Source organism: Dipodomys ordii, unplaced genomic scaffold (genome assembly GCF_000151885.1).
Source record: "Dipodomys ordii isolate 6190 unplaced genomic scaffold, Dord_2.0 Scaffold155, whole genome shotgun sequence".
Lineage (NCBI taxonomy): Eukaryota > Metazoa > Chordata > Mammalia > Rodentia > Heteromyidae > Dipodomys > Dipodomys ordii.
In genome coordinates, this window is record NW_012267371.1 from 206,381 (window position 1) to 215,630 (window position 9,250).

Here is a 9,250-nt window from a genome sequence, read left to right on the forward strand (position 1 = left end):
TGTGAGTGGTCCTGAGCACCTGCCCTGGTAACCATCTCAGAGCTCTCAATGGCCTCTGTTGCTCTTACAGGTCTGGGGCTGTGGCCTCCTGCACAAGAATGTTCTCACCTGAGTTCAGGCTCTGGTGGGCTGGCCAGGCTCATCATTTATGGGACAATCTATCTTGAAGGACATCCAGTACAACAGAGCCCAGGTGAAGAATAGGTCCATGGTTTTTGGCCAAACTGAGGGGGAGACTGTTGGGTAGGAGACAGGCAGTCTTGAAGGCATGGAGGTGGGCAGCTTGGAAACCCAGCTATTTGTAGCTTTCAAGCCAGTTGCTTACACGTGATCACCAAGTTCATGGGGCTTGCAGGAAGAAGAGCTGAACAAATAACTGTTTGGTTGTGTGGCTGATTTTCTTAAGAGTGAATATATATCCTCCAGGCCATGTCAAAGGCCAAATGTTCCAGATGACCTTGGATTTGAACTTGGACCTTATTAGGCTCTGCCTGAGGGAGTCTCTGGTAGCCTGTGTTTCTCAAAGGTGCCAGGGTGCTTTTCCCAGAATGAAGATGGCCATTTTTGTCTTTGGTCATAGATAGCCTAAACTGAGCCACAGGAAGGTTATGACACCCCCCAAAGGGAACATGATAACCCAGCTGCCCTTCTACTCCTTACTTACCTCACAAAATACTGTTCATAGGCATTGGCTGAGCTTGACTTGCTAAGTACACTCAGACCCTCAACAGAAGAATTCTGCCAAGGGTTCAGAAGACAAGATAGCAGACATACTGAAATGTCACCTAAGAGCCTCTCCCCATCTCATTGTGAACTTCTTAGGATTACAGCTCCATCTCTCTGTCATCCATCCATCCTCCATTTTCCATCCCTTAACTACTTCTGGGAACTAATTCTGTTCCATTATTGTGTTAGATGCTGAGGATACAAAGATTACAAAACTCTCCATGTGATTCCACGGTTCGTAATCACCACTTCCCTGAATCTAGGCTCAGGAAAATTAGTTTATTATATTACATGGTTCATAAGAGCAAAATCTTTCAATATGTAACATCTGCTCAAGTTAGAGGACACTGAAACGAGTGGAGAGTGATGTTTCAGATATCCTGGGAGAGGGATCTGACACACCAGGTTGGCTGTTACTAACAAGTCACTGAATAGTTTCTCTTGTTCCAAATCTCTTTCCTTTTGTGCAGGACCCCAGCCCAGAATGTGGTCACAACCAAGCAGGTGAGTGGTAAGCATGGGAACACTTGGTCTGGGAACCTGACTGGTTCCCATGTCAGGCCAGTTTGCTCTGTCCCACTAGATCCATGGGGAAATAATTCTTTAGAACTACCTTCAGGGAAAGGCTCAAAGAGATGGAAGAATGCATCAAGGTCACATAGTTTTGTCCTGCTGGAGTTAAAGGGAGAGTGAATTTCTCTGACCCCCAACTTCTGTACCTATTCCTTTAACTTGCTGTGCAGGGCTGGGAATGGGAATGGGAAAATGGTGAGTAGGAACTCAACAGTCTTTTTGTGTTTCCAGGAGTTAACTGTGCCTATGTAGGCAAGGGAGACCTGAGACCAATGCCCACAGCCTGTGGATATTAGCTTTCCTTGTATGAGCAGAAAAGCACTGTACTAGTCCTGGGACTTGAACTCAGGGCCTGGACACTGTCCCTGAGTTGTTTTTTCTCAAGGCTAGTGTTCTACCACTTGAGCTACAGCTCCACTTCTGACTTTTTGCTGGTTAATTAGATAAGAGTCTCAGGGACTTTCCTGTCTGGGCTGGCTTCAAATCATGATCCTCAGATCTCCACCTCCAAAGTAGCTAGAATTAATAGTAGGCATGAACCACCAGTGCCCAGTTGGCATATATGATCTTAATGAGAAAACAAGTGCGAATTATAGAAAAATAATAAAGTAGAAATTCTAGCAATAAAATTATAATAATGAAACATTTAAAGAATGGATTTACATAGTAGATTAAAGGTGTCAGAGACAGGTGTTTTGAGAGCCTCCAGGTGAACTTGGTTCCATTGTACCTGACTGAGTGTTCACAGTCTTCCTTATATGGAATGTTTCCTTTACCTGGCAGAAGTCCTATGACTAGCTGTCTAACCTGTTACTGGGGAGCCCTCACACTGAAAACCTGTTTGCAGTTGCTCTTGCGGCTTTTTGTCTGACTCATGTCCAGTTTATCTGTGCCTGACTGTCACTGTGGTATGGTGAGCCTAGCCTTGTGCTCTCCCCTGGTGTGTGTGTGTGTGTGTGTGTGTGTGTGTGTGTGTGTATGCACATGTGTGTGCATGCATGTGAGCATGCATATATACACGGCCCAGAAGCAATCCTTGGTTCTTCTGATGAAATAACACAGTAGGAAATAAATTCTAAGATTTATTGATTTATTATGCACAGGCTCGAGCAGACAATAAGTAAGTAAGTAGTCTTCATTCTTTGGGTGTGTGAGATGGAAATAAAATTGGGGAGATGGAAGGAGGGGGGGAAGGAGGAAGTAGCTAGAAGTTTATGTAAGGGAATGAGGTGTGGGTTGCTTTCCCATGTCAAATGCTTGAATAGTCCATCCGAAGGCAGTGATGGGAGCCCAGTCTGAGAGATGTCTCCAAGTTCTTGTCTTCCCCTAGGCTAGCTCTTTGGAGGTGGGGCTTTACTTCTAATGGCCTGACAGCTACCTTTGCTCTGCTCTTCCCATTACAATAGAGCCAGGAATCTTGAAGACAGATGCATAGAAATTTTCCAGTCCAAAGAATAGGAAAAAATACTGAAGAAAAAAATAGCACATCAAAGACTTATGAGAGGGCTGGGAAGGTGGCTCAGTGGTAGAGCGCTTGCCTTGCATGCCTGAGGCCCTGGGTTTGATTCCTCAGCATCACATAAGCAGAAAAAAAAAGCTGGAAGTGGCGCTGTGGCCCAAATGGTAGAGTGCTAGCCTTGAGCTGAAGAGCTGAGGGACAGCGCCCAGGCCCAGAGTTCAGGCCCCACAACTGGACCCCCGCACCCCCCAAAAAAAGACTTATGAGAAAATTTTGATTCATCTAGCATATATGCAATTAAATGTTGTCATGGAAGCATAAAACTAGTGTGATTCTATTGCACAAAGATTGAAGTAGGCAAAATTAGACACTGGTTTAGAGATCTATGCATGACAAAACATAAAGGCAAGAGAATGTTTAGTATAAGAAACTAAGATAGTGGTTACTTGGAGATGGAAGGGCTAAGAAATATATGGTGGTGGGATCAGCAAGGGACCCCATGGAGCTTTGAAATTACCACTGGGAACACAAAGATTTAGTGTGTGTGTGTGTGTGTGTGTGTGTGAGTGTGAGTGCATGTGTGTGCCAATACTGGGGCATGAATTCAGGGCCTGAACATTGTCTTTAGGATTTTCACTCAAGGCTATTGCTCTACCACTTGAGCCAGCTTTTGGTGGCCAATTGGAGATCTCATAGATTTTTTTTTTGGCACAAGATGGATTTAAACCATGATACTCAGGTCGCAGATCTTTCATAAGTATGATTATAGGTATGACCCACTGCCTCCTGGCTAAAAAAAATTATTGTTATTTCAATCATTAAGTGCATGCTATAGATGCTCTTTTGCATGCATAAGAAATTAATAAAACCAAAGGCTAATGCTGATGGCAGCTTCTGTTCTCTGGTCCCTGCTCACTCCTCTAACACTAAAGCCTTACCTCAGCTTTCATACTGACTGGGAGATGATCTCCCTAGCCCACTTTCTCATTCTCCAGTCCATCACCCAGGATGCTTTTCCTCAATGATCTTTCACAGCAAGCCATTTTTCTGCTCAAGCATATGCTGTGTCTTCCCATTGCCCCACCGTAAGCCCAAACTCTGGCCTGAAAAAATCTTCACCTTCTTCGCCTTCTCTTCACTTTCCCGTGTCAGCCCATACACTTCTGTCTTCCCCTCTGGGTTCACGGTATTGCTTTACGCCTTTCCTGTTCTCCAATCGGAACATTACAGCTGTAATTAGGTGAGGTCACAAAGCCCCCAGAAAGGAGAGGCTTTAGAAGCGAGCATTCTGGGAGCATTTTGGGCTCGAGTTGGGCTTGAAGGAGGCTATAGCTTCTTTCATCATGGTGAGAGTTGGCCACCTTTGGTCACGCAGGGGTGAGGGGACTTGGGTCCTACCCAGATCTGCTGAATGGATCCTTCTAAGAGTCTGCTTGGCCTCAGCTCCTGAGAGTTACCTATAGAGGCAGGAGGTCTACTCACATCATCTCACCCCTGAGGATAGCAGTTGCCATTAGTGGCTTTGAGCTTGGAGATGGACTGGCATTGGATCCATCCCTGGGTTCCTACTCATAGTATTAATCAAGGGTGTTTCCTCATATTCCTGGTGGTTTAGGGGTAGGGTCAGGGTGGTACTTGGATTTGAACTCAGGGCTTTTCACTTGCCTGACAGGTGTTCTACCACTTGACCCACACCCTAGCTCTTTTTTTGCTTTAGTTATTTTTCAGCTAGGGTCTTGCATTTTTTTTGGGGGGGGGTCTGGTGATTGCCTTGGATCTTAATCCTCTGACTTATACACCTGCATAGCTGGAATCACAGATACTTGACATTTTGCTCAGCTTTGTGGTTGAGATGGGTTCTTGCTTTTAGTCTAGGTTGACCTCAAACTGTAATCTTAAGAACCTCTGTCCCCAGAATAGATGAGATTATAGGCGCAAGCCACCATAGCTAGCTCCACTGGATTTTATTAAATGCTTTTTGTACAACTCCAGTCACCACCTAGAACTGATCTCATAGAGACTAAATGACCCTGTTCCTGGGACAATCCTTTTTGTGGCCTCAGTGCTAAAGATCCCTTTAGCAGATGGTTGCCTGGTGAGTTTGACTGCAGGCTCCCTTTTGGCTTGTTCAGGCCTGGCTGGCCAAGTGCATTACATCCTCCCCAATAACTCTGGGAGACAGGAAAGATCCCATTTCACACATGGAGAAAAGAATGCTCAGAAAAGCAAGATGACCTGCCTGGGACAGCAGGTAGCTGGGGTGGTCACTGAAACTGCTTTTGATCTTCTCTCCCTGCCCACTTCTGTGCTCTGTTGCTGTGGCCCCAGTGTGAGGAGATAAAGTCAACCATGCAGAAACACAGGCAGAGCCTGAGACACGGCAAGGAGGATCTGAACAGGCTTAACCAGGCCATCCAGCAGCTGACAGTAGAGAAGGATGGGGCTAAGACTCAGGTGAGCTGTGGAAGAGGAGGGCAGAGTGGCAGTGTGTGGTGCTGGGAGTTCTGAGCACACAGGAATGTGTATATGTATTTAAGATTTTATGTGAGAGTAAGTAATTAACATGTATGCATATATACATGACTATGTATGCTTCCTTGTGTTATCTTTTTTTGGGGGAGGGGTCTGGTTGTGGGGCCTGAACTCTGGGCCTGGGCGCTGTCCCTCAGCTTTTCAGCTCAAGGCTAGCGCTCTACCACTAGAGCCACAGTGCCACTTCCAGCTTTTTTCTTTTTGCTTATGTGGTGCTGAGGAATCGAACCCAGGGTCTCCTGCATGCAAGGCAAGCGCTCTACCACTGAGCCATCTTCCCAGCCCTGCTTGTGTTATCTTTTATATATGCATAGATTTTTTTTTTTGCTAGTACTAGGGCTTGAACTCAGAGTCTGGGTGCTGTTTCTTAGCTGTGTTTGCTCTAGGCTAGTGCTCTACCACTTGAGCCACACCTCTACTTCATGATTTTTGGTTAGTACTTAATTAGAGATGAATCTCATTGACTTTTTTTTTGCCTGGACTGGCTTCCGACTGTCATCCTCAGATCTCAGCCTCCTGAGTAGTTAGGATTATATGCCTAAGCCACCACCACTTATTTATTTTTCTTTAAGTCTGTATTAACTTTGAGCCCTGCAGGCATTTGTGTTTGTGACTCAGGCTTCTGGCTGCAGAAGGAGAGGATTCTTATGGACAATCTCTTCCTCTGGCATCATCTATTATCCCTGGAGACCCCTGTGGTTTATTCCTCACCTCCCCTTTCTGCTCTCACCTTTCATATCTCAGACTAAGGGCCATTCCTTAGATGGAGGAGCTCCTGGCTAGGAGTGATGACTTTTTTGAGAGGGACAGGCTGGTTGAGTGCGGCCGAGTAGATAGGTGGGCTCATGGTGGCTCAGTGTCTCATCCGCCACAGCTTTGCTGTTGTCCACATAGCAGGCCTACCTCACTGAGATAACTGTTTACTATTACTATTATTCCTCAAGATCACCCACTCTAGAGTCTTATAGTGGTGATTCTTCCTGCTTATTTCCATATGAAATACTAGCCCCAGATGTACATTGTTAAGGAGCATTAGATAACTTCCCTAAACCTTGTTCCTATGACAGGTGTCACCATGCTAGACACAAAGGGCTGTTCCTCAGCCATTCCAGGTAGCAAACAGCAGATAGATTCTTTCTGCCTGAGGTTTACATGTGCACACACACACACACACACACACACACACACACACACACACACATGTTTCAGAACAGGCCTGCTCAATCCATTTCCAAACCCTTTTTTGGCCTACCTGGCCTCTGGGAAAGGTCTAGATCCTTGAGGGAAAGGAGCGAAGGCCAAAGATACTCTTCTGTCCTTGGTCTTTCCTTCATTCCCAGATCTGTGAACTAGAGAAAAACAAGGACCTGGTGGCTCTCCAGGAGGAGAGGGCTTCAGGCAGTGCTAAGGGCAAGCTGGCTTGGCTGGAAGCTGCCCTGCAGAAGGCCAAGCAGGACATGGCAAGACAGCTGCGCGAGTACCAGGAGTTGATGGTTGTCAAGTTGGGCCTGGACTTTGAGATTGCCACCTACCGCAAGCTGCTGGAGGGTGAGGAGAACAGGTAAGAGGTGGAAAGTGGTCCTAATGGCTGGGTGAGAAGTGTGGGCTAGCAGGTAAGGGGCTAGGAGAGATAACCTGGGAGTCCAAGCTCTCCTTCAGCCACATTCCTACCATCTTGCAGCCCTTTGAACACAAAAAAGGCCTAATTAATGGGCAACCGGGGTAGGGAGAGTCACCAAGCCACCATCCCCACTATCAGACAGCAGGGATAAGGTTGCCTTTGAGACAGCTCAGAAACCAAGGATCTAGCCAGTGGGAATAAGGTCCCCCAAGGTGACATGGGGTCCCAAGCCTTGGGGAAGCCAATGTGTTTGAATTTTCCCTGCAGACAACAGTGGGATCAAAGAGCTACCAGGGAGCTGGGTACACCAGGTGGGAAGGAGAGGGCTGGATGCCCACCCTGTGGCAGGCACATTGTATTTGTTATCTCCTTTAGTTATTCTGAAGCCTGGGAGGGAGGAACCCTTCAGCTCATGTTATAGATGAGGAAACTAAGTCACCAGGTGGATAAATGACCAAGGACACATGGAAAGAAAGTGATGGGAAGAGGCTTGGACAATATTCTTCATTTAATTGAGCCATCTTTTCTATGGTCTCCTTTAAAAGTTGCAAATACCCTCTCCCCTCTTTGCCTCCCAGGTTTAAGTTAGGCCAAAGAAAGGGTAGATCTTTTGCTTTCAAAAAGGCAACACTCAGGAAAAGAATTTGGAGATGTAGAAAGGGGGAATCAAAAAGCGCCAACAAGCCAGGTCTTGGTGACTCACTCATGTAATCCTAGCTACATGAGAGGCTGAGCTCCCAAACTCACAGTTCAAAGCTAGCCCAATTAGAAAAGTCCATGAAACTCTTACCTCCAATGAATCACCAAAAACACAGAAGTGGAGCTGTGGTTTAAGTGGTGGAGTGTCAGCCTTCAGTGGAAAAACTCAGGGACTGTGCCCCGGCCCTGAGTTCAAGCCTAGTATTGGCAAACACACACACACACACACACACACACACACACACACACACACGTGCACACACTCAGAGAGTCATTTTTTTTCTTTTTCTTTTTTTATTGTGAAAATACTGTACAGAGGGGTTACAATTACATAAGCAAGGTAATGAGTACATTTCTCTTTTTTGGGGGGAGGTCTGGTCGTGGGGCCTGAACTCTGGTCCTGGGTGCTGTCCCTCAGCTCTTCAGCTCGAGGCTAGCACTGTACCACTTGAGCCACAGCGCCACTTCTGGCTTTCTTTTTCTGCTTATGTGGTGCTGAGGAATCGAACTCAGGGCCTTAAGCATGCAAGGTGAGCGCTCTACCACTGAGCCACCTTCCCAGCCCCAATGAGTACATTTTTTTTATCAAGCATTGTTGCCTCCTCCTAAAAATATGGAATGCTTCACGAATTTGCATGTCATCCTTGTGCAGGGGCCATGCGAATCTTCTCTGTATCATTCCAATTTTATTATATGTGCTGCCAAAGCGAGCACTCAGAGAGTCAGTCATTTTGAGGCATTTTTGAATCAAGGCAGGAGAGACACTGAGTTTAAAGCTCTGGAAGGAGTTTAACTAAACAACAACAACAAAAACAAACAACACACACACACACACACACACACACCAACCCCTGGGAATCAGGGAAACCCATGAGTGTCTTGTAAAATGAAGAACATCAAACCTAATAGGTAGATTCACTCACTTGTTTGCTTCTTCTCCTAGCAGGCTTGGCCGGAGATTTGAGGCAGGGGATGTGGGTAAGTACTAGGGACACAATTTAGGTAGAGGCCAGCTTTTATCTCATCGCCTCTTTTTCCCAGGCATCCTCCTGAGAAAGGAGATGTGTGTCTGTGGTTGCTGGCTTTGTGAAGCTTGCTTGGTGGGGTTGGGTGTGAGATGTAGGTACAGGGTGTTTCTTTTCTTGGGAGTGTGTGTGTGTCTGTCTGTCTGTCATGATCTCTTTGAAGGAGTGTAATCTGTCTACAGGTGGGGAGTGTCTGTAGATCTGGTCCCTTGCATTATGCCATTGTTTCCTGGGTGGAGTTGAGGGGGGAAGGAGGGCTTCCTGCTTATCCTCCCTATTCTCTGTCTAGTCCTGGGCAGCCCTCCTGAATGCCTGCCCAGCTCAGCCTCGGGTGCCACCTGCCTGCTGGTGCCCACAGTGGGTTCGAGTGCCCTGAACACGAGCGCCCCCAGCGGCGGCTGCGCGCTCTGCGGCTGCCCGGGCTGTGTGGCGGGTTTAGGCTGCAGTGGATTCCGGGGTTGCTGAACTCTTCCCGCTGCGCTCTGGAGAAGACTGAAGAAGCTGGCTTCTGTTCCAAAGACTTGTGCTTCCTGTCTCATCCGCCCTCTGGACCCCTATACTGACCTTCACCTCACCACCTCACCTCTCCCTCTAGCCCCCACCACAGTGGGAGAT

At 46.9% G+C, this 9,250-nt stretch overlaps 1 protein-coding gene across 1 annotated transcript in view; it reads left to right on the plus strand.

Moving 5' to 3' along the window:
• Positions 1–4,055: 4,055 nt before the first annotated feature.
• The window catches only part of Krt86 (keratin 86, type II), a 48,130-nt gene continuing 42,935 nt past the window's right edge, over positions 4,056–9,250 (plus strand). Inside the window, exons 1-2 of the mRNA XM_013032442.1 lie at positions 4,056–4,104; positions 5,087–5,212. Coding sequence (XP_012887896.1) covers positions 5,196–5,212 — 17 coding nt within the window. The 5' untranslated portion in view covers positions 4,056–4,104; positions 5,087–5,195. The remainder of the gene's footprint in view (positions 4,105–5,086; positions 5,213–9,250) is intronic.